The sequence below is a fragment of the Rhinatrema bivittatum genome, chromosome 6 (genome assembly GCF_901001135.1).
Source record: "Rhinatrema bivittatum chromosome 6, aRhiBiv1.1, whole genome shotgun sequence".
Taxonomy (NCBI): domain Eukaryota; kingdom Metazoa; phylum Chordata; class Amphibia; order Gymnophiona; family Rhinatrematidae; genus Rhinatrema; species Rhinatrema bivittatum.
Window position 1 is genome coordinate 209598033 of NC_042620.1, and position 25705 is coordinate 209623737.

The 25705-nt window shown below is 44.8% G+C and overlaps 1 protein-coding gene across 3 annotated transcripts in view; it reads left to right on the top strand.

Annotated features, from left to right (window-relative positions):
* Positions 1 to 25705, top strand: part of LRCH2 (leucine rich repeats and calponin homology domain containing 2) — a 395406-nt gene that overhangs the window by 192980 nt on the left and 176721 nt on the right. For all 3 annotated transcript variants that reach the window (XR_003857457.1, XR_003857458.1, XM_029606513.1), the window contains exons 7-10: positions 1991 to 2078; positions 25170 to 25281; positions 25398 to 25507; positions 25595 to 25662. Coding sequence is in view for 1 of the 3 variants with exons in the window: in XM_029606513.1 (XP_029462373.1) it covers positions 1991 to 2078; positions 25170 to 25281; positions 25398 to 25507; positions 25595 to 25662 (378 nt within the window). In the remaining 2 variants the exon portion in view is untranslated. The remainder of the gene's footprint in view (positions 1 to 1990; positions 2079 to 25169; positions 25282 to 25397; positions 25508 to 25594; positions 25663 to 25705) is intronic.

The window sequence follows — 25705 nt, forward strand, 5'->3', positions numbered from 1 at the left end:
TAATAGAAATTTTTCTTTCACAAATACATTCTGTAAATCAACTTACTGTGGTTGTTTTCTTAGAGACTTGGACGAAAACATCTTTTTTTTTTTTTTGTGAAAGCACTGAAAGGAACTGTTAGGGGGCTGCTGAGGCAGTGAGGCAATTTTAAAGAGAATTTTGAAGAATTGTTTAAAAAAAACAAACAAAAAAACAAAACCCAGAGAGAAAAGTACATGTCTGTGCTAGTGCTTGGAAGAAAAAAAGACTGAAGTGGCTCATGAGACAATGCTGGAGCAGGAATTCCCACACTTGCTGAATAGAGCAAAAGCTGTACTAGCTGTCCATTTGTTGTTGCTAGATGATGTTACCCATGTTTTGGCTAATTCTGTCCTGCTTATTGATAGAAAAATGTTATAAATTGGTTAGCCTTCAGGAAGAGAAAACAAGTTTTTGTTTTGAGAAAGCTCCCTTTTTTCCCTTAAACTTAAAAAAAAGACAGTCAGATAACAGCATAGTCAATGGAGAATTAAAAAGGGAAAAATAAAAACAATCAAATCTCAGTAACATAAGAACACAAGAAACAAGAAAATGCCATACTGGGTCAGACCAAGGTCCATCAAGCCCAGCATCCTGTTTCCAACAGTGGCCAATCCAGGCCACAAGAACCTGGCAAATACCCAAAAACTAAGTCTATTTCATGTTACCATTGCTAGTAACAGCAGTGGCTAATTTCTTCCTCCAAGAACTTATCCAATCCTTTTTTAAACACAGCTATACTAACTGCACTAACCACATAACAAATTTGTTTAGACCACTTAAATGTGTTTTTAATTTTTCCCTGCTTCTCCACTGACTGTACTGATGTTTTTCATAGTTACTTAAGCAGTGTTCCCAAATACAGCTAAAATTATAAGGCTTCCCATAAATTAACCTGTTTTAACAAATTGGTTGTCCAGAAAAATGTGTTCACCTGATAAAATGACTGTTGAATTAAAAAATTATTTAAACGTAAAGTATTTCATTAGTCTATAAAACCTGAAATGATTTTAATGTTATTCTTTTAAATAAAGCAAAACCCATGATATGAATGAAGAATAATTCCTTAAATATCTCAGTAAATATGCATTTTGCAGTTTATTACTTTACACTGATATGTTCATATCCTGAAAGACCTGCATTGTTCTATTGTGTTGTCTTGAATAACTAAGATTTCAGTTTATATTAAGGGGGAATTTTCACTAGGTTTGTAATTAGAAGTAGTACCTGTGAATCTTCAAGCTCAGTAATTCGATGGTACTACTTGTGGACCTTCAGTGGGTTTTTCAAAGAAACACTTACCTAGGTAATGACTCTGAAGAAATAGTTAACTTTTAGCAGTATTTACTGTGCCATATACTTTCCAGTCTAGGGGCCAATGTAATAAGGTGCATACATTTTAACTGGCAGTCATGCTCACATTTTTTGTGCACAAACTTTACTGCCTTTGTAGCAAGGATTTTTGCACCAAACATGTAAATGTAATGGTAATGGAAGTTATTAGCCATCACCCCCTCCTCACCGATGCAGAGAGGTATGATGGCTTACCTTATGTTTTCTTAGCTTATTCTGAAGTGGAATAAAATTTCCAGGGCTATTAGTCTGTGGGTGGAAGCTGGAGTTTCGGTGCCATGACCTATAGTCTGTATTTTATATGCAGAAAACCATGCACATAAAACATGTTTTCTACATATAAAATACGAGGATAAATTGTTTTTATGCGCATTAAGTCTTTGCTCATATTTTCTGGTTTATGCGCATTTCTTTAACTCTCGATGGATTAGCATACGTTTAGCTTACTGCATTGGGAGTTTAAAAAAAAAAGTTGTTGAATTTCAGTGTACACATTTAATGCTCAGCTTATTACATCAGCTCCTTAGTTTGTTTATTCTTGATTGTGCTCTTTTAAATTACCTCTTTGAAAAATATAGTGAGAGATTTCATTATATTTCTTTTGTTCTTTTTTTGCAGTATGGAAGACTTTTATCCCAATAAAAATCATGGTCCTGACTCAGGCATTGGCAGCGATAATGGGGATAAACGATTATCAACTACTGAAGTAAGTCTCTTATGTTGCTTAATTGAGTTAGCACCAAAGCCATTTTATGTATTTGAGGTATACAAAAGTCCCCGAAAGCAAACAGTCTAACCTCTCAGCTTTAGAAAAAATTAATGCAAAGTCATTTTTCAAGAATATAATTTTCTGTAACTTAAGTGTTAATAGTTTAGCAAGCTTTACTAGTAAAATCTACTCCCTTTGGTTCAGTCAGGCATGTTAGGAAGATGTGTTGAACTGTATCAAAATACTTGCGTAATAAAGGCAGTAGATATTTTATGTGTGTTTAAAGGTTAAAAATAGTCAACATTTTCTCTGTGAAGGTATTCAATTGTACATAAAAAATTTTTAAGTAATTTATTTGTTGACATTTGAAGAATACCAGAAATAGTTTTCATTATTCCTGAATTAATGAATCATGCCCAGAGACACAATTTCACTGACTGAATTTATTTCACGAAAGAAAGTAATATTATTTCAGTGGCGTGCAGTGACATTTAAAGTAGGAGATGTAGTAAATGTACCTTATAACCTTACCTAACCTTCCCTTCTCCCCACCTTTCTAGCATAATTGCCATTCCTTCCATCTCCCTCACATCTCTTGCTATAATCACCTTCTATTCCCTCTCCCTTTCCATCTGACTGGCCAGGGCTGTCCTTAGAGGGTGCAAATAGGGGCAACTGCTCTGAGCCCTGCACTTTTGAAGTGCTTTGCACCACATTGGTAGCCCAAATATTATGTTTTTAGCATTCTAGGGCCCTGCTACAGTTTTTTTTACCTTGGGGCCCACATTCTCCTAAAGTCAACTTTGCCACTGACATAATCATCTTCACTTTCTTCTCCCCACCCACCTCCCTGGCATAATCACCTTCCTCTCCCTCCACACTAATCACCCTCCCTTCCCTAGTTCTTCCCCCCCCCCCCCCCCCCCATAATCCAACTAGCATAATTCCCTTCCCCTCCCCATCTATGCAGGTGATGTACAATTGATCTATCCCTTGGGGGTATTGATTTATTGGGATCCTTGTTACAACTTAAATTCTCCATTCAGGTTATAGCTGACTGGCTTTCTGGCAACATGTTGGCCTTCAATAGGAGCAAAACTGAAGTCTTTTGCCCAGTCTTCAATTGTCTATAATGGATATTGGGTCCTCTTCTTTCCCTGTTTTTGGAAATTAAATCTCTGATTGTGAAGCTGGATTCCTATGTGTTTTATAGGAACAGATTGTATAAATGGTCCAGTCAGCCTACTTCAAGCTTCACTTGGTGTGCCGGCTACAGCCGTTATCAGACAGAGGATCTTTTCAGTTGATTTTGAGGACCTTAGTGCTATCATATCTGGATTACTGCAGTAGCCTGCTCTTCGGCTTCCCTTTGAGGCTGATGGGAAGGTTCCAAGTGGTCTAGAATATAGTTGCTAAGCTTGTTTTGACTAGAGGAGAGAGACTCCATTGTCCCCTTTGTTGCACTGTCTACACTGGCTGCCTTTTAGGTGTAGGGAACAGTTTAAAATCTTAATGCTGTCATTTAGACTTTTATTATGTTATTGGTCCTCAGTATTTGAAAGAGCCAACTTCTTGGATACATGCCTCAGAGAACATTGCTATCTTCTCAGGGTGCTTTGTTGGTTATGCCTACCTGTAAGATGGTCAAGAAGTCAAGATATGCCCAGATGTTTTCAGTAGCTGCACCCTTAATTTGGAGCAAACTTCCCATTGACATTGTCAGAATCTAATTATTTGATGTTTTGAAAGAAAGTAAAAACCTGGTTATTTCCATCTTAGGTTTCTGTTGTTAGGGCTGCATTGTGACTGCAGGAATGATTATACCCTTTGGGAACATCAATTTTATGTTAGTCTGTTGATTTTGATAATTTTATCCTGTACAGGGTCTCAAGTCTTAGCCTTAGGCAGTCATATTTTTTGATCAGCAAGGTAGTTTAAAAAATGTTTAAAATTTGGCAAATCAGAAGCCATGCCCTCCACTACAACATTACATAACTTAAAAAAAAAAAAAAAAAAAGACTTAATATCGAAACAGTTTTTCAGATTCACAGTCTCCTATAAGTGATTCACATTGTTCATTTACTATAAATTCTGAAAACAATCTGACAATCTTTCTTTTAAAGTCAGGGAAAACTTGACAATTACCAACATGAGTTCAGAAACAATAGGTCCTCTTGAATCAGTCTTGTCAGTTTTATGGTGTGAGCAGATCCCTAGTTAAAGTAGACAAGTAGATACAAAATACGAAAACTTCCTCAAGATCAAGTTCCAACAAGTAATGATTAGTGGAAACTATTCCCATGTGGTACAAAGTGAATTTTTTTAGTGGTTACAAAATAATTATGTTCCCAGTAAAGTTGAGTATAAGGGCATTAACCCCCATATATTTTTCAGGGTCTCAAAACTCATCCAGAAGACAAAGAAAGGGAGTTTATTCAGCTCATAGCCTAGACACTAGTCTTTATCTTATCCAAAAAATGGCTTTTGCTTCAAGGGGTATTTTATGCATCACAGAATAGCATAATCATTAAACAAACCATAGCAATAAAGGAAATCCATAATATATCGGGCTTGGTAGTGTGTCTGTCAGTGCTCACGAATGTTCCCCAGCCTGCCGATAGATGGGGCTAGCGGCTCCCTGGCCGCCTTGGAGGCTCAAACACGCCAGAGGTACGAAGGACAGCGGCCATCGTGGGACAGGCAGAATATAGCAGAGGAGACCCTAGCATGCTGCGAACGGAGCACGTCCCGCGACACACACTCAGTTCGCGGCGAAGATGAAGGCCCGGCGCACCATTTGCGGCGAAATGGGAAGGCTCTCGTGTGTTGCGATTGGCGCGCCCGGGCCTTCATCTTTGCCACGAACAGCACGGGTCCAGCGGCATGCCAGTGAGAGAGAATGTGTGTGTGAGAGGAGAAGGGGGTGTGGGGGAGTGCGAGACACAGCTTGGTTGGTAAGAAGGGGAGTGCGGGGGATGCTTATACAAGAGCATATGTGCCAATAAAAACGTGGGGGTGGGATGCTGGTGAGAGAGAATGTGTGTGTGAGTGAGGGGGTGACAGAGCATGGTTGGTGAGAGGGGGTGGGGAGGGTGTGAGAGAGAGCATGGGAGGTAAGAGAGAGTGGGTGGGGGGATGTTTGAGTGGGTTTCAGAGAGAGGGAGCCTATGTGAGGGGAGGGGGATGCCAGTGAGAGAGAATGTGTGTGTGAGAGAGGAGAAGGGTGTGTGGGGGAATGCGAGAGACAGCTTGGTTGGTAAGAGGGGGGAGTATGCGGGATGCTTGAGTGTGGGTTTCAGAGAGGGAGCCTATATGAGGGAATGTGTGTGTGTGCCTGAGAGTGAGGGAGCCTGTATTGAGGGTGTGTGTATGTGGAAGGGACACTCTTACAGTGAATTTCTAGGGAAATTCTGCTCAAAACAAGAGCAGATGTGCCAATAAAAAGGCTTGCCGCCTGGGCGTAGAACGGGTACAGTTGCTAGTAATAAAATGATCCTGTTCAAAAGTTTGAATACCCTTAGTTCTTAATATCGTGTATTGCCCCCCTATGCATCAATGACTGCTTCTGTAGTATTTTGTGATTGCTGTAAATAAGGCCCTTTATTTTGTCATGTGATAAGCTACCAATTCCTCTTGGCAAAAAGCCTTCAGATCCTGTACATTTTTTGGTTGTTTTAGCATGGACTGCATGTTTGAGTTCTCCCCAAAGTGGCTCAATAATGTTGAGGTCAGGAGACTGTGATGACCATAATAGCACCTTCACTTTCTTCTGCTACAGCCACTGAAGGGAGTTGTACATGCTCAAAAAGGGAATAAAACTGCCACTTAAAAGAAGGTAAAAGCATCCACATGAAATATTTAAGAGTGAGTGCTGAAAATCGAAACACAATGGCATGCAGTGCAGAATAAGCTACAAATAAACAAGCACACAGAGTTAAAGGAAGCCAGTATTTATGCTGTAATCCTCCATTTCATCTATAGGGAGATTTTTATTGGGCTATAATAATTAAAAATTCAGTAGCTAAATATCTTAATCCAAGATATTTTTCCCTCCTTGTGTCACCTGAACTCTAACTAAAAAGTGGAGGAGTACTATGTTTTTATTTTTATGTTGCTTGTTATGTTATCGCCCAGAGCCCTTATTTGGAGAGGCAAATTTATCAATGTGAGAAATATTTATGTGAGCACTATTCACCATAGCGACTCTAATTAACAAATTCAATGTCTTAGTATATAAGAGATAGTATGTGCCAATGCTGAAGTCAAGAGAAAAAGTATAAAAAGTTGTGAAGCCATTCATTGTGTAGACATGCATAACTAACCCTTATTGAAAACATAAACTTGTAAAAGCTGGTTTATGCCAACAGTGACATGACTGTGCCTTTCCCAGCTTGGTTTATAGAAAAACTGTGGCCATGTCACAGGACTACAATGGAATTCAGCAAAGCTGCAACTTTAATTTTAGGATAAAAAACCAGTATATTTGTTCTAGGTGTATGATCATTGGAAACTGGCAGATCTGTGCTGAATATGCTTGCACCATTTCTCTTAACCAAATGTCAGTTTTCTTCCATTTTTGACTTTAATAGTAATTGATGTTCATGGACCAAAAGAGGGATCTTGGTGTGATAGTGTCTGGGGATTTGAAGATGATGAAACAACATGATGCGATAGCTAAAGCCAGAAGAATGCTGGGCTGCATAGAAAGAGGAATAACCAGTATGAAATAGGAGGTGATGATGCCCTTGGGGAGGCTTCACCTGGAGTTATTGTGTTCTGGAGCCCGTATCTCGAAACGGATAGAGACAGGATGGAGGCGGTCAAGAGAAAGGCAATGAAAATGGTGTGGGGTCTGTAGCAGAAGAACTATGAGGAGAGGCCGAAGGATCTGAATATGTATCCCTGGAAGAGAGGAGAAGCAGGGAAGATATGATACAGACCTTCAGATAACTAAAAGGTTTCAATGATGTATGGACTTCAAACCTTTTCCGTTGGGAAGAAAACAGGATAACTGGGGGTCACAAAATGAAACTCCAGTGGCGACAGCTCAGAACCAATGTTAGGATATACTTCTTCATGAAGAGGATGGTTGAGGCTAGAATGCCCTTCTGGAGGAGGTGGTGAAAAAGAAAACAGTCAAAGAATTCAAAGGGGCATGGAATAAACACCGTGGATCTCTAAAGGCTAGAAGATGGAAATGAGGATAAGCATGCATGGGGGTAACTTGCTGGTATGGCAGTTACTACCGTTAACCAATAAGCTTTGATGTTTTGATGCAGCTGCAACATTGTTCCCTGCTTAAATTGCAGGGGGATAAGAGGAATTTAATTCAGATGACAACTGAGGGCCCAGATTTCCATGACATAAAGGAAAAAGCACAGGACTGCTTCTATGGCGAAATCCTAAAGGAAACTAAGAAAGCATTCATGTTTTTGCGGCAGTTATTCTCCTAGGACAAGCAGAATGGTAGTCCTCACATGTGGGTGACATCAGATGGAGCCCGGCACAAAAAACCTTTCTCAAAGTTTTTAGAAACTGACTGGCACACTGAGCTTGCCCAGCATGCCACTATCTGCGCATCCACGCAGGGTCCCTCTTCAGTCTCTTTTCTTCTGTGAAGTAATTGCTTCATGGTACTGGAGCTCTGCTCTTTCATTTATTTTGGGGCAGGAGGAATAGCCTAGTGGTTAGAGCAGTGGGCTATGAACCAGGAGACCAGGGTTCGAGTCCCACTGTTGCTCCTTGTGGCCTTGGGCAAGTCACTTTACCCTCCATTGCCTCAGGTACAAAACTTAGATTGTAAGCCCACTGGGGATAGGGAAATACCTACAGTACCTGAATGTAAACCGATGTGATATCTCGGATCGAATGTTGATATATAAATAATAATAACATAACATAAATGACAGAAGAACTTTGAAAAATGTTTTCAGCGGCCTCCATGCCGGGTCCCTCTTCCTGTGGTGCGATAGGTTGAAATTTTTCCTGTTGTTGTGGTCAATTCCCAGCGTGTCGCTCTCCAGTAGCCACTGGCCTTCGACCACTTGCTGACTGTTTTTCATGGTGGTGTCCAGTTTTCCCACAATGCCCCCAGTGCCCGTGGACCATGTCAATCACTGATACGCATGGGGGCATTGCACAGCGACCGGGGGTGCGCTCTCTGTGATCAAATGACCCCCAAAGGCTGTCGTGCCCGGCTGGATAAAATGGAAAAGCTTTTTGGGTTCAAAAAGTCTGACCCATCTACTCCAGCATCTGGGGTGTCGACTCTGGGGGGGGGGGGGGGCTGCGGGGAGCCGCTAGATGCACCAGTCCTCTGTACTCTTCCATCAAGACCAGTGGTTCTCAACCCTGTCCTGTGGACCCCCCCAGCCAGTCGGGTTTTCAGGATATCCACAATGAATATGCATGAGAGAAAATGTGTATGCAAATTTTCTCTCATGCATATTCATTGTGGATATCCTGAAAACCCGACTGGCTGGGGGGGTCCACAGGACAGGGTTGAGAACCACTGATCAAGACCCTCTCTCTCCCTCTCTCCCTCTCCTCTCCCTCTCTCTCTCCCTCTCTCTCCCTCTATCTCCCTCCCCCTCTCCCCCTCTCTCTCTCTTTCTGGGCTGGAGATAGGATGCCTCCGGTATCTTCGTTTTCCAAGGCATCAGGATCTTCGTCTTCCTTGGTGCCGGGGAAAGACCGGGCTGAGTACAGAGGGAAATCCTATAAACATCTGCATTGGTCGCCGTCTCTACACGGTGCCGGGTCAGGTGTGGTCTGGTTTCAGCTGTGCCAGCACCGAAGGACCCCGTGGAGAAGGAGGCCTTAGCTTCTATCAGACCCGGGAGTCCTAGGCATTCTGCACTGGTGTCGGAGCTGGGCTCTGAGCCACCTCGGGGCTCCAAGGAGCTTCTGGTTACGCCGCCGCCTCCTCCTCCTCAGTCTGTCCTTTCCTCAGAGGACTTTCAAGAGGAGCCCTGCAGTGTATTGAGCTGCCATTGGCACCGGTTCCCATGCCTGTGCCAGAGCCTGTGCTGTCTCTGGCACCCCTGCTCGAGCATTTAGAAGTCCTTTTGGGCGTACTTCCGACACAGCCAGTGCCTGGGGCACCATCGGTGCCTCAGCAGCCACCCATGCCCTCCTCCAGAGCGATTCTCATCATTGGGTCCGAGGAGAAGGAAGAATCACTGTGGCCAACGACACCCGTGGGGGTGCTAGTTCCACGGCCGCAATTCCCAGATTCCAGCCCTGGGCCATCGGGGGTCGTGGTGCCTTCGGTGCCCTCTGTGCCCAAACTGAGAGGTTTGGACAGGGACCCTCTGAGTCAGCCCTCAGGAAACCTTAGCTAAGAGGACCCCCCTTATGATCCATGGGGGTCGATAGCTCCGAGTCCTCTTTGGACGACTCAGGTGACCTTCTCTCGCAACAGTCTCCACCTGATGAGAGGCGTAGGTCCCCCTCGCAGAAGATCTTTCCTTTGCAGGCATTGTCTGGGCGATGGCGGAGGCCATCCCGTTTCAGCTCCTCACTGAGGATGCCTGGCACAAAATGCTGGAAGTCCTCCAGTTTGTGGATGCCCCAAAGGAAATACTGGGGGTCCCAGTCCATGATATTTTCAAGGAGCTACTCCTCAGGATTTAGGAACCCCCTGTGATCATTCCTCCGGTCAATCGAAAGGCTGATGTCATTTATTTGGTACAACAAGCGTTGGGGTTTGAGAGGCGATATCTCACCTCAATCTGTGGTGGTAGAGTCCACCCTCAAAAAAAGCCAAGAGCTCCTGCACCCATGCCTCTGCTTCTCTAGGCTGGGAGCAATGGATATTGGACACTCTGGGTAGGAAGGTTTACCAGAGTGCTATGCTCATTGCCCACATTGCCTCCTACCTAACTGTATATGACCCAGTTCAACCGGAACTTGTGGAAGCAAGTACAGGAACTGTCAGAGCACCTTCCTCAACAGCAGCAGGACGCTTTTTCGGTGGTGGTTTAGCAGGATCTGGAGGCGAGTAAACATGAGGTGAAATCCACCTACAAAGTTTTTGAGACAGCAGCTAGGGTGGCTGCAGCGGGCACTGGCACCCGAACGATGATCTGGCTCCGGGCCTCCAGCCAGAGGTCCAGGAGAAGCTGGCAGATCTGCCCTGCGAGGGGTAGAATTTCTTCAGGGATAAGGTCAGGGACGCAGTAGCCCAGCTGAAGGACCTCCAGGAGACACTTCAGCACCTTTCTGCCAGTACCTCTGACCCACCATCCTCAGTCAGATAATCCTTTCAACAGGGCTTTAGGAAGTCCTATCACCAGAGGAAATATTACCCTCCTGCCTCGAGGGCATGCATGCCATGCGCAGCTTCCCGGGGTCGCTCCAGGCAACAGAGGGCCCCCAGGACTCAGCCAGCCCCCCAGCAAAGCCCTGCTAATGGGTTTTGACTGGGAGCAGGGGAGCATGAGCCAGACTGCCGTACCCTTGTGGCCATACCCTCCAGTTGCCAAGTGCCTGGCAGTTGTGGGAGTGCACCTTCGCCATCAGGGGGTACACGTTTCCCCCTATCTCGACCGACTGGTCAAGAATGCCACTCATTGCGTTGCTGCAGTCTCTGGGGTTTATCAATTACTCCAAGTCCCATATCATCCTAATGCCACACCTGGGATTCATCGGGGCCAGACTGGCACAGTGCAGGCCAGGGTATTTCTGCCCCATGATGAAGCACTTGCCCTGTTATCCCTTGTGAGTTTGGTCCGCTGAAGCCTGCAGGTTTCCGGCCCTCTTTCCACTGCGTCTTCTGGGTCACATTGCAGCATCTGTCCATGTTACCTCCCCCTGGCCTGGCTGTGCATGTGCAGAGCACAGTGGACTTTGCGTTCTCAGTGGACGCAGGCGACCCAGGATCTCAGTGTGGGTATCTGCATTATGCCACCTCTCCAGGTCTCCCTGTCCTGGTGAGAGGACCTGTCCAATCTGGAGCAATGGGTCCCATTTCAAGTTCCCCTGCCCCAACCGATGCTTTCCCATTGGGTTGGTGAGCGCACATGGACCGCCTCCATACCTAAGGTCATTCGTCACCTCAAGAATCTCAATGCCAGATCAACTTCCTGGAGCTTCGGGCGATCCGCTACTCTCTTTGGGTGTTTCGGTATCATTTGTCCCACAAAGCAATTCAGATCCAGACAGACAATCAGGTGGCGATTATGGTACATAAATAGACAGGGTGGCAATGGTTCATTCCTCCTCTGTCAAAAGGCGGTACAGATATGGTCCTGTGCCCTGTGACAAGGCATGCTCCTGTGAGCACTGTACCTAGTTGGGTCAGAGAATGTGGTTGCTGTGATCGCCTGAGTCAAGCGTTCTGACCGCACAAGTCACTGGATCCAACAGTAGCGGACCGGATTTTCCACCTGTGGGGAACCCCAGATGTGGACCTCTTTGCCTCCCCTTGCAACAGCAAAGTGAGCTGCTTCTGCTCCCTGTTCAGGGCAGATGGACTACCAGTCTCAGAAGCCTTTGCCTGCCATTAGGGCAAGGGTTTCCTGTACGTGTATCCTCCGTTTCCGCTGGTAATGAAGTCTCTTGAAGCTCCAGCAGGACAAGAGGACCAAGATCCTGGTGGCTCCCTGTTGGCCAGGACAGGTCTGGTTCCTGCTCCTGTGGGACCTGTTGATCAGAGATCCAAGCAGTCTGAGGACCTCCCCTGATCTGATTACACAGGATTGGGGCAGGCTGCACCATCCGAACCTCAGGTTATTATCCTTGACAGCCTGGATGTTAAAAAGGCTAGTCCTGCAGTCCCTTGACTTCTCTGATGATGTGTTTCAGGTGCTGGTTGCTTCTAGGAAGCCTTCCACCAGGAAGTGTTACAGACTGAAGAGGAAGAGGTTCTCCGTCTGGTGCGAGGCTCATGGCGCGGATCCATTCGCCTGTCTCACTCTGAAGCTGCTGGACTTTTTGTGGCACCTCTCGGAGGCTGGGTTGACGACCAATTCGGTCAGGATACACCTGAGTGCCATCAGTGCTTACCATCAGGATGTTGCTGGTACGTTCATCTCTGTGCAGCCCATAGTAGAGCGTTTTATGCAGGGTCTGCTTCAGCAGAAGCCTCCCCCTTCAGCCTCCTGTTGTGTCCTGGGACCTCAGCGTGGTATTGGCGTGGCTCATGTGATGTCCTTTCAAGCCCCTGCGTTCTGAAGTTCCTCACCTGGAAGGTTCTCTTCATGATGGCGATTGCTTCAGCATGCAGGGTCAGTGGGCTTCAGGCGCTGATTACGTATCCACCCTACATGAAATTCTTTTATGATAGGGTGGTATTGCATACGCATCGTAAGTTCCTGTCTAAGATGGTGACTGATTTTCATCTCAAGTCAGTCAATCATTCTGTCCACCTTCTTTCTGAGGCCTCATTCACACCAGGGCGAATGGATGCTGCACAGCTTGGATTCCAAGAGGGTCTTAGCTTTCTACCTAGAACACACAGCAGGCCACAGGCAGTCCACACAACTCTTCATATCCTTCAAGAAAAGATTGGGAGTTGCAGAGAGTGAGCAAACAAACTCTGTCCAACTGGTTGGAAGATTGTTTCTCCTTCTGCTATGCGTAGGCGGGCCTTCAGCTTGGAGGCCGTGTCAAGGCTTATTCTGTGAGAGCTATGGCGGGGTCAGTAGCCCACTTGTGGGCTGAGACGTGAAGTTCCTTACGCATGTTCGCTGCCCACTACTGCTTGGACAAGGATGGTTGGCATGATAGTGGCTTTGGCCAGTTTGTCCTTCGCAATTTTTTCCAGCCTTAAACCCAGCTCTCCCTCCCTGGGGCCCATTGCTAGGGTTCAGGCTTACCTCCCTCTGTTACCAATAGCACTGTAGTTTCTTGTGCTCATTGGCACCCAGTTAGGGGCTGTTGATCATTGTTATATCCGTGAGCAGCCTGTAGCTTGTATTCACCCACATGTGAGGACTACTATCCTGCTTGTCCTAGGAGAAAGCAGAGTTGCTTACCTGTAACTGCTGTTCTTAGGACAACATGATGTTAGTCCTCAGGAAACCCGCCTGCCACCCGGTGGAATTGGGTTCTCCTGCGTCTTGTTTAATTTTTTCCCTCCTGAGTTCTGTGTTACGAGACTGAAGAGGGACCACGCATGGATAATAGCATGCTGGGCTTGCTCAGTGTACCAGTCAAAGTTTTCCGTGCCGGGCTCCATTTGATGTCACCAGCATGTGAGGACTAACATCCTGCTGAACTCTTAGAATCCCTGTTACAGGTAAAGTAACTCTGCTTTATCCTTAACCAAATAAACCTCGATACTTTTGATGCAACTCTAACATTGCTCTCTGCTTCAGTGGCAGGGGAAAAAGGGGAATTGGATTTAGTCAGCAACCATAAAGGGCCCTGACTTTTACAATCTGCGGAACTGATGAGTATGGGGGAAACCAGCACAGTACAGTGGTTACTACCATTAATAGAAGCATGGGATTACTACCCTTAACCAATAAGCCATCATGCTTTTGATGCAACTGCAACATCTTGTTTTTCCCTTCTCCCAGCCTCAATCCTCAGCTGTCCCTCCCTCATCCCCCCACCAAATTCACCCTGTCTTAGCCTGCTTTCTCTCATTCTCCAACCCCATCAGGCTCAGTCCTACTCAGCTGTCTCTTTACTCATCCAATGCTCATTTATTCTGTAGCATACTCTGTCCCACCCTCCCTTCAACCCAAACTCAACCTATACTTCCCCAACTCTTTCTCCTCTCCCAGATTTAACTCTGCTTGCTCCACCACTTTTCTTCCCTCTAGTCTAAGACTCCAAGCCCTTCCCCTCTCCATGATCAAACCCCCTGCCAAGATCAACCTCCACAGCTCCTTCCTCCATACCAGCCGTGGAACAATTCAGCAATAGCTGCCTTTCATGTAGGCTGTACGCACTGAGGCTTTTTCTTCTGGCCCAAGTCACTAAAGTAGTTACTTCCCTACTTCTGACCACATGAGTTGATGCTCTTTGCTCTGCCTCTTTCTGACTCCAGGAGCAGTGTGTGCCCTTTCTTGACATGTTGACTATAGCGTTTAGCATACTTCCTGGTTTTCTGCCAAAATCTGCACAGAAAACCTACAATTCTGCGTGGATGGGAATTTCTGAACAAATTCTGCACTATGCAGCACAATTCCAAGAGGAGAAATAAAATGGAGATTATTTCTCATTCATAGACAAAAATGGAAAAGTTGCATAATTTGGTTGCTGTGCATTAGGGTGATTAAGTGGTGCCATTTCTGTTTTAGTGTTTCAGAATGGACTGTGAAATGCATGTGTAAAAAAGATAACGAGTTAGTCTTTTTTAACAAACCTTTTCAACATATCTTTTCCATTTTCTTAATGACTTGTTTAACTACCTGTATTTAGGTATACTTAAACTGTGGGTGAAGTAATATGCAGCTGAAGACTGTTATTGTAAATTCAGTGATTTCAGTCCACGCAGAAGCACTTTAATCTTTGATTCTGATCTAACGACATAAGTCATATGTTCAGTTGCAGAGGAAAATGCAAAGGAAAGAAAACACAGAATACTGCAAGGAAGGACACATTGATTAGGGGAAAAGGATTAATTTTCAGATGGTAACTTTCAAACTGGCATGCGCATTCTCTTTGAAGTATGGGCATTGGTGCATGCCCAGATAAGCAGCCGTTTTATAACTTGCACACATATATGCGTGCATGTTATAAAATAGCCTGACCGCATATACATATGTGTGCCCATGTGCATAAATCCCACTTCTACCATGCAAGTCAGAAAATTTTAATAGGGGCGTGTATCCACGCCATTGTCAGTTTAACCAGTTCTTCCAGTTAAAAGCTAGGTCCTCCAAACCCCTGGATTTGACAGTCTGCAACCCTCCATTACCCTACCCTTTAAACCCCTGAGAAATGGCTCTTTGCTTATTTTTTTAACCTACACCTCGTCCCTAGCAGAAGTAAACTTAGGCACCACTGATCCTGGGCACTCACCCAGGTGCATAAGTATTTACATGCACATCTCTTGTTCATGCACGAAATGACCATGCCCCACCTTTTCTTGAAAACTTTTGACATGTGCGTGCAACAGGAGATAATGCATGTATCTGGGCGACTTTTAAAATTCGGTTGGCGCACACCAGCCCTTCTAGTGTGCGCATCTCTCGATTGATGCGTCCTGGGCTTTTAAAATATACCTTACACTGTAGAATTCAGAAAGGCATAACAGCGATGTATGATTGTATTGCTTGAATGTACTGAGTGAAGTTTACATTTTTTTAAACCTTGAATTGCTTGCTCTGCCTGTTCCCTTTAGCAACCATTTTAATTTAATTGTGTATTTGGTACATTTATTTCCATTAAATAAAAATAAATTCTCACAGGACAAGCAGGATGGTAGTCCTCATATATGGGTGACATCATCAGGATGGAGCCCAATCATGGAACACTTTTGTCAAAGTTTCTAGAACTTTGACTGGCACCTACTGGGCATGCCCAGCAATGCACTGACCCTGCATCCAGCAGGGGTCCCCCTTCAGTCTTTTTTCTGTTCAGTAGTAGCCACGCGGGTTAAGGAGCTCTCTTGAGATTCCTGACAGGATTTTTCCTCACGGAACTTCTTTCAAATTTTTCAAAAAAAATTCTACCCCATAGGGGTCCCCCTATCGATATCCATACTCCACGGTGGAAAGGTAAGGTTTTACCCTTGTTGCAGTTGATTCCTGTTGAGTTATCCCTTCGGGGCCTTACCGGCCATCGACTGCACCGCGGCTAAATTTTTGTCGGAGCCATGGCGTCGGGTTTTCGTCTGTGCCCCGACTGTACTCGAACAATGTCCATCATGGGGTCTGTGTTATATGTCTGTGTTATATGTTTGGGGTCCGACCATGATGTCCCAACTTGCACCAAATGTGCCCAAATGACACCGAAGGGCCATAAGGCTCGTTTAGAGAAAATGGACTTTCTCTTTCAGTTAAAAACCCCGACTCCATTGATAGCTTCGTCGTCGTCCGAGCCGGTGCCATCGACTTCTTACCAGCACCGGGACACCGCTGCTGTTCGACCGGCGTCGACGATTCCAAAGGTGTCGATTGCCGCCTCAAGAAAAGGACCGAGGAGAACATCGCGAAAAGCATCGACACCAGCATTGGAAGGCTCAGTCCGTCGATCCAGGCAAGTCCTCGGTATTGACGTCGACAGAGCCACTGACAAAGAAGCCCCGTCCAGAAAAGGCCCCATCCTCTTCTGTGACCGGGTCACCTTCAGTGGTGCCGGGATCGGCTATTCCACCTTCACCGGTGGACCCTCCGGCTACGCCAGTGCTGCCTCCTACTCCGGTACTGGGGTTCCATGCCCCAGGCTTCCGCGAGGAATTGGATTGGATGATCCAAGAGGCCATTGGTAAAGCACTTCAGGGCTTCCCACCTCCATCGATGCTGGTACCGGTCCCCGATCCGATTCCCATGGTGCTCACACCGCTACTGGGTAGACTGGATGAGTTGATCGGTGCCCTGCCTCCAATAGAACCGAGAGCACCGGTGGGTCCAGTGCCTTCTACACCGGTTCTTTTTTTTTTTTTTGTTTATATGCATCGCTTGTAGTATTTTGAAATGCAAATTCTTCACTATTAACCAATCCCATAGTGTTGGTATCCTGAAATGTTCTCACCATTTAGGAAATGGAATGGCAAGAATTCCAGATGGACCAGACTCTCCTAGATGCAGTGGAAACGTTTCCCAAACAATACACAAGGTCCAAATGAACTTCAGACTCTTCAAAACGTCCACCTTTTCTGTTCTCCCGGGGTAAAGACTCCATTGGGGGGTTTCCAGATTAATGAACCATCTTACACTCACTTCTCCTCTTCAGATGACAGCTTAGGATCTTTCAGAACAAAATGACATACATAATGTGGTAGTTTCTCTGGGGATGAAAATAAAGGTTCACATAATTGATACAAAGAAATCAAAAACTTGGAAAAAGTAAAGGATATGCACTAATGTCAAAGGAATTAATGTAGTGTGTATTATAACTTTGAAGAAAACACTTTGGAATCAGAGTTTTAGTGTTTTGTAAATAATTAAAAACTCCATTTTTATTTGACCTAATTGCTGTATGTGGATCTCATTAGAAGAGTTGTCCTTCAGACATTTGTAAAAATGATTAAGCAAGTTTTATTTTATAGTATTCATAGATGTATATGCCTTTTGAATGGTTTCAAAAAATTGATACATTTTATACATTAAAAAGGTACTTTGCTACCCTCCAGGCCGAATTAGAACAGTGTGCTCGGCCGAGCGCACCGTTTAGCCCCCATTTGGCCACGCTTTTTTGACGCGCTATTATTACCCTTTATACTGTAAGGGGTAATAGCCCGTGGAAAATGCACGCCAACCCCCCGAAACTAATAGCGCTCATCACATGCAAATGCATGTTGATGAGCCTATTAGTTAGTCACCCGAAATACAGAAAATAAAATGTGTGGCCAAGCTGCTCTCAGAAATTAATGTCCCAAAGGCAGGCGTTAATTTCAGAAGGCACCGGGCAAGTGTACAGAAAATCAGAAAAAACTGCATTTCTGTACACTCTCCAACTTAATATCATAAATTAAAAAAAATTAAAAAAAAATTAAAAAATGACATTTTTTAAAAAATTAAATTAAAATTTTTTTTTTAAAAAAAACTTCTTAAAAAAAAAAAAAAGAAATCTGCCAGCGGGTTGGAAAACGGACACTCAATTTTGCCGGCATTTTCTGAACCCATGGCTGTCAGCAGGTTCGACAACAGATGCTGGTAAAATTAAGCATCGGTTGTCAGACCCACTGTCAGCCGCTGCTTCCACCAATAAGGAGGCACTAGGGACGCGCTAGTGTCCCTAATGCCTCATTAGCGCCGGCACTAATTTAAATACTAAATTGCGTGCCCAGGAGAGATTCCTGGGCGCGTGTCAGGAGAGCGGGCACTCACCTTGGAGTGCTGGCTCTCCCGCAGTTTTTTATTTAATCAGCCTGCTAGTTTGTCATTGCTGCAGATGTCCCAAAAATCATTCATCCTTCAAGAGTAAGGGCTCCATAGCAATGTTTTAATGAGTAACCTAGATAAAACAGTATGTATGCAAGGAAAACTCATATATGTGCATTAAAATTAATTCACTCTAACTCCTATTAAAACATGTGTTAATGCACTATGTAGAATGGCCATGACAAAAAACTTATTTTGCCCTTATACTGATGTACTTTAACAGGATAGCGTTTGCTAAACAGGTACATAGTATGTTAATAACTTCATTAGTCATTTATGTACTTACTATATACTAAGGCAGGGGTGGGCAAGTCCGGTCCTCGAGGGCTGCAAACCAGTCGGGTTTTCAGGATACCCCTAATGAATATGCATGAAATAGATTTGCATACAACTGAGGCAGTGTGTATGCAGGTCTCTCATATGCATATTCATTAAGGATATCCTGAAAACCCGACTGGTTTGCAGCCCTCGAGGACCGGAATTGCCCACCCCTGTACTAAGGGGTAGATTTTCAAAGGGGTACGCGTGTACCCCCCGAAAACCTACCCCAAACCCCTCCTGAGCGCGCCAAGCCTATTTTGCATAGGCTTGGCGGCGCGCACAAACCCCGGGATGCGCGTAAGTCCCGGGGCTTGCAAAAAGGGGCGGTCGGGGGCGTGGTTTGGGATCGGGGGCATGTGGGCGGTCCAGGGTGTGGCCAAGTGCCCCGACACAGCGGCCTGTGTCGGGGCCTGCCGAGCCGGCGCGTGTAAGTTACTACTGCCTGGAGGCAGTAGTAACTTTTCCGATAAAGGTAGGGGGGGTCTAGATAGGGCCGGGGGAGGTGGCGGTGGGTTAGGTAGGGGAAGGGAATGTGCAGGGGGGGAAGAAACAAAGTTCCCTCCGAGGCCGCTCCGATTTCGGAGCGGCCTCGGAGGGAACTCGGAGGGAACGGGCAGCGCGCGCAGGGCTCGGTGCACGCAAGTTGCTCAAATGTGGACCCCCTTACGCACGCCGACCCCGGATTTTATAAGATACGCGTGTATCTTATAAAATCCGGTGTACTTTTGTTAGCGTGCGCGTATGTTTTTAAAATCTACCTCTAAGGTTCCCAAAACAGAAGCTAAATATAAAGCATGCTTAGTATTTAAAATTTAGCATCTGTGAGAGAGTAGTAATAAACTGCTAAACAGGTGCACAAGCAGTTTGCTACTGGGTGGATGCCATGCCCTCAGCCTCTCCCCTCAAATTCCAACAGCAGCAGTTTTAAAAACCTAAATGTGCCCTGCCTCATAATAACTTCTCCCATCCACTAATAGTCATAAACATGCCCCAGCCACTGCCTTGATCCATGACCCCTCCCCTGACTATGAAAGATCGTAATACTAAGTCAGCAGGAGGACACAACCATAACTCCTACTGGCCTGGCATCCATGTTTGTCAGTGGCTTCCTTTCCTTAGTGATCTGGATAACTCAAATGTAACTTAACCACTACCAGGTTTTATGTATTAATTTTAACGCTATATACAGTATAATGCACCCACACTATGCTTGATGTGTTCTTGAAAGCATACATTTTATGTGCCATGAATATGATTACTTTGCATAATATGTAGTAAAGTGATGTTTTAACACATGCTAAGAAAATTGTGTATGGTGACCTACTGGGATCTCCATTAGATGGAGTTACAAGGGAAATGGTGAGCTCTTATCTGCTCTTAGGTAGGCTCTTAGGTAGGCAGAATGGGAGATCGGTGTGGCATTTTTTGTTGGACTTACAGAAATATTGTGGCCTTTGAGTTAGTAGTTCAAGGAGAAGCAGTGATTTTTCTGTGGATTTCCTATTCCTGATATGCTGGGCCTCACGACCTAGATTGCCCCGATAGGTAGGGCAGTTTGATCTATGGTCCACAACCTGGCTAGTAAATGTTGCCTCAGTTTTTGCAGTTTGTTGAGCATTTTTTATTTTTTTTACTTTTTGGTATTTTTTGTGGAATCCCTTGGTCCTTGCTGAAGAAGGGAAAATCTCTCTGTCTCTGTGAAGGATAGGATGAGGGAAGATTTTCTGTTCCATCTCATACCCTGTGGATGGGAAGGGGTGACTCTGTGCTGAATGACTATTTTTTTTTTTTTTGCAAAGATTTTTGTCCTTTTTGTTTCTGGAGGAAATTTGCTGCCATCTGCCTGAGTGGGGAAAGGATATAAGGGGTTTTTTTTTTCCCCTTGCTGCCCTGGGCCTTTCATTCTGAAAGATCCTAAGCTGTCATCTGAAGAGGAGAAGTGAGCGTAAGATGGTTCATTAATCTGGATACCTCCAGTGGAATCTTTACCCCGGGAGAACAGAAAAGGTGGGCGTTTTGAAGAGACTGAAGTTCATTTGGACCTTGGGTATTGTTTGGGAAACGTTTCCACTGCATCTAGGAGACTCTGGTCCACCTGGAATTTTTGCCATTCCATTTCCTAAATGGTGAGAACATTTCAGGATACCAACACTATGGGATTGGTTAATAGTGAAGAATTCACATTTCAAAATACTACAAGCAATGCATATAAACAAAAAAAAAAAAAAAAAAGAATTCTAAACTGAACAGTGCATTTGCCAAAACAAAGTAACACCCCATAGAATCATAAATAAAGAAATAATACAAATCAAAACACAAAATATTAAATCATTATTGAACCTAAGAGGATGACCCATTATAGAATTTGAAAATCCAATAGATAGAGAGATATTTGTAGAATAGATTTGGAACAGTGGATATTACCAGAATTAATTGTGTGTGATGTCAAATAATTACTTTTGAAGACTTACAGCAGTAAAGTTTTAGTTGTAACACCCATTCTGAGAGTCCAGACTGGTTATTTTGGTACATACATCCATGTACGCCTCCTTTGCTGATATCTACACGCCAAAAGAGGTTAACTCCTTACATTTTGGGCACTGAAGGCACAGCCTCTTCCTCCTCCCTATTGAAGAATCTTTGCCCTGGGGCTGTTAGGACTGGTCAGGTGGCTTAGCCCTGGGACCAAGAGTGAACCACTGTCTTCAAGGATAAAGACCAGAAGAGGAGCTGAATGTACATTAATTGTTTAGCATATGTTTTGTATATTGGCCCCCAAGATAGTGGGAAAAGCTAAGTAAGTGATTGGACATTGTATGCTACATCAGTGGTTCTCAACCTTTTTTCGGCCGGGACACACCTGACAGATGGTTCTCAAGTGCGTGACACACTGAATATGTGACCGTCACGGGACAAAATGTAAATATACATTCTGCATCCTCAGAAACCACGTCAACCCCCAAAAATGGGTGCAGAGCAGAACTAGGGCATTACCCGTACAGCTCACCATACAAAAAAAGATATTCTGGATCTGATGACATCTCAGTAAAAGCAAAACAAACTCTCTTTACTGACAGGCACAATACCCCTCCTTATGAAAAGACAGTAATTTACCGCTACAAATATTTAACCAGGCCCTAAACACTAATACACCTCCTATTGGGAAAACAGAGCAAGCCAAGCTGCTATAGATACCCACTTAGAAATAATTGTAAAACTATACTAATAAATGTTACAAAACAGCTGATGAACAGAATAACATCCAACAACTATAAACTCATAAAAATTAATAAAAATTGTCTAAATATCAAAATATTTCAAAACAGCAGACACATCACATAATACCCAATAATTAAAATGGCAGTCAATCAAGAAAAATAAACTTAAAAAGCTGCCTTTACTTACCCTCTCCAGCAACTCTCCTACTCCTTTCCCTTGCAGGCCAATAGCACTCACCAGAAGCAGCAGTGGCTGCTGAAGCTATGTCCTCACAGTCCTCTTCCTTAAGGCCCACAACCAGTCATAACTAGTCTCTGTCTCACACAGACTAGTAACTTCCCTAACTAGTATCTCTTCCTCACACACACACACCGGTCACCTCCCTGACCAGGCTCTGTCTCTCACACACACACCAGTCACCTCCCTGACCAGTCTTTGTCTCACACACACACACACCAGTCACCTCCCTGACCAGTCTCTCTCAATTACACACATGCTCTGTCACTTATATACAATCTCACACATACTCTGTCACTTACAATCACACACACTGCCACTCATGCACCATTGTACCACACACACACACAAGCTCTCACTCATGCACCCAGGCACCCATTCTACCACACACTGCCACTCACCACCCAGGCACCCATTCTACCACAGGCACAACAAGCTCTCACTCATGCACCCAGGCATGCATTCCAACACACCCAAAGTTGCCACTCACGCACCCAGGCACCCATTTTAACACACACACAAAGCTGCCACTCACGCACCCAAGCACTCATTCTAACATACACACACACAAAGCTGCCACTCACACACCCAGGCACCCATTCTAACATACACACACAAGCTCTCACTCACACACCCAGGCACCCATTCTACCACAGGCACACAAGCTGTCACTTGCGCACCCAGGCACCCATTCTACCACAGGCACACAAGCTCTCACTCATGCACCCAGGCACCCATTCTACCACAGGCACACAAGCTCTCACTCATGCACCCAGGCACCCATTCTACCACAGGCACACAAGCTGTCACTTGCACACCCAGGCACCCATTCTACCACAGGCACACAAGCTGTCACTTGCGCACCCAGGCACCCATTCTACCACAGGCACACAAGCTCTCACTCATGCACCCAGGCACCCATTCTACCACACTCCCACACAAGCTCTCACTCATGCACCCATTCTACCACAGGCACACAAGCTCACATGGAGCCTCTTCTCATTGTTTGGCCCAATAAGCCTGGCCTCCACTTCTCAGCTGCCTCTGGCCTGACCTCCCGCAGTGCACAACGTCTCTCCAGCCGCCTCCCACGGTGCGCAGGGTCTCTCTGCTCTTCAGCCGCCAGCGGCACGCAAGTCTCTTCATTCTTCGGCCCCGTTGGCGTCGGCGCGCAGCGTCTCTTCGTTCTTCGGCCCCGCTGGCGTCAGCGCGCAGATCTCTCCTCTCTTCATTCTTCAGCCCCGCTGGCATCAGCGCGCATGTCTCTCCTCTCTTTATTCTTCAGCCCCGCTGGCGTCGGCGCGCATGTCTCTCCTCTCTTCATTCTTCAGCCCCGCTGGCGTCGGCGCGCAGATCTCTCCTCTCTTCATTCTTCAGCCCCGCTGGCGTCGGCGCGCAGATCTCTCCTCTCTTCATTCTTCAGCCCCGCTGGCGTCGGCGCGCAGATCTCTCCTCTCTTCATTCTTCAGCCCCGCTGGCGTCGGCGCGCAGATCTCTCCTCTCTTCATTCTTCAGCCCCGCTGGCGTCGGCGCGCAGGTCTCTCCGCTCTTCAGCTGCCGCCGGCGGCGCACAGCGTCTCTTCGTTCTTCGGCCCCGCTGGCATCAGCGCGCAGGTCTCTCCTCTCTTTATTCTTCAGCCCTGCCGGCGGCGCGCAGGTCTCTTCATTTTTCGGCCTCGCTGGCGTCGGGGCGCAGGTCTCTCCGCTCTTCAGCCGCCGGCAGTGGCACGCAGTGTCTCTTCTTTCTTCGGCCCCGCTGGCCTGGCCTCCAGCGGTGGCGCGCAGTGTCTCTCCATTCTTCATCCCCGCCCCTGGGGAGAAGGGAAGCAGAAGCAGGGGAGTGGAACACCGGGAGCCGCGACACACCTGCTGGTGCTTGGCGACACACTAATGTGTCGCGACACACCGGTTGAGAACCACTGTGCTACATAATGAAACAGGTACATTGGATATTTTTGTACTTTTGTATATCAACTGAAACAGTATCACTTTTTAAGATTTTTGCTTTTTCTAACTGAATGGCTTTTATGACTTTATCCAAGGCATGTTGCCAGCCTATTGGCATGTTTGTTTGCTTTTCCTTTCACGGACTGAGTCTGTATATCTGGGTTTTTTGATAATATTTCAACATGTCCTTACTAGACTATTTCTTGTAAGAAGCAGCATACCCAGCAGATGACCATTCAGATTGCAAACAAGCTCCTGTGATCTCAGTTAAAACTTAGTTGTGGTCTTTGGCTCTTTTCCAGCTGCAAACTAGTCTATCTTTCAAGCTAGCTAATTATAACATTTCTTTCATAGATTGGAATCATTTGCTAGAGAATAAAAGGTTTCGGGGTTTTAGGATTTTGTTTTTGTTTTAAGTCCTTAAAAACTTCTGGATTTAGTTAGCAGCAACGGATAATAAGGATAAAAATATATTTCACTGAAGAGATCCTATATAACATGTTGCAGGGTGGAAAATTCACACCTAAAAATTTAACTCTGGGTACCCTCCTGCTAGCCTTGTCTGAAAACCGCTACTGTGCTGGGCCCAGGAGGAGTTTCTGCAGCCTTTAGCTGCTCTCTGCCAGCATAGTCTGGAGGGAGGGTAGGAAAAAAAGCAAAAACATTTTTAAAATACAAATATACTAAAAAATTAAAAGCCCCCATAATGACAAACAAAAGCAAGAAAGTAAAGAAAAAAAAAAAAAGACAGAACAAAAATGAAAAACAAAATCTAAAATAGACAATCCCAAAAAGCAACAAAGTCCAAATAATAGACACAAGAGAAAAAAATCACAAGCAAAAATACATGTTTGCTTTCACATCTAAAAAATGTTGCCTGGCACCCAAGTTTTCTAAATATTTTTTCTCTCTGACTTCTTGTGAGGAAAAACAAATCTAAGATGAGACAAGATGGTTGCAGGCTTGTATGGTTAATTATATTTTGGTTATAAGGTTGTTAATTATAGAATTAAAAGCTTTAAAAAATATATATATGTTAGACTATAGAAAGGTATATAGGCATAAGGCTTAACTTCAAAATAATCTTCTGAGATGTAAAGAATACTATTACTAACACATACCCCCAAGTGTCTGATTTCTTGGTACTTGTGTTTTCTTTTTCCTAATTTAGCTATTTAGTCACAGAAAAATATGTAGCTGTGAGACTATGTATCACATTTTCTGGTTCCATTATTCTGTTTCTTTGAGCCATTTTATAATGGAAGAGTTAAAGGGCTGGTTCTCACTATATTAGTAATCTGAATCCTCTGTTTTCCATGTTTAATGTACATGACATTCTAATTGGAATTGTCCTTGTCAGCCTTCAGATGATGATACAGTCAGCCTTCACTCTCAGGTATCAGAATCGGCAAAGGAACAGATGCTGAAAAGTGACAATCATGTGATAGGAAGTAAACTTGACACACAGAAAGGTAATATCAGTTTCTGTTTCAGCTGCATTTTACTGTCTGTAGCAGTTATTGGTAATGAGATAACATTTTCTATGATGAGGAACCAGATAATGGACTGTCTTCCTATTTCTGTAAAGCATCACTAGACCATGAGCTGTATGACTATATTGACCCCAGTACAGATGATGCAGCACTTGCTGAACAAGGAGATGTGCATCTGAGTGGACCCTTTGTTTCTTATATTAAGGTAAGGGAATAAAAGAACTGCTAACAAAATAAATAACATTTGTTTTGCTGCAAATATAAATTAAATGTTAATTCTTTTGTTTTCAAGGAAAGAGGCAAACAATCTGAGAAATCCCAGAAAATGGAAGACACCGAAGAGTGGGAGGAAGAAAAGAGGTATGTTTAGTCTTCCAAAATTTTGAGTCCATTGTTTGCTTTA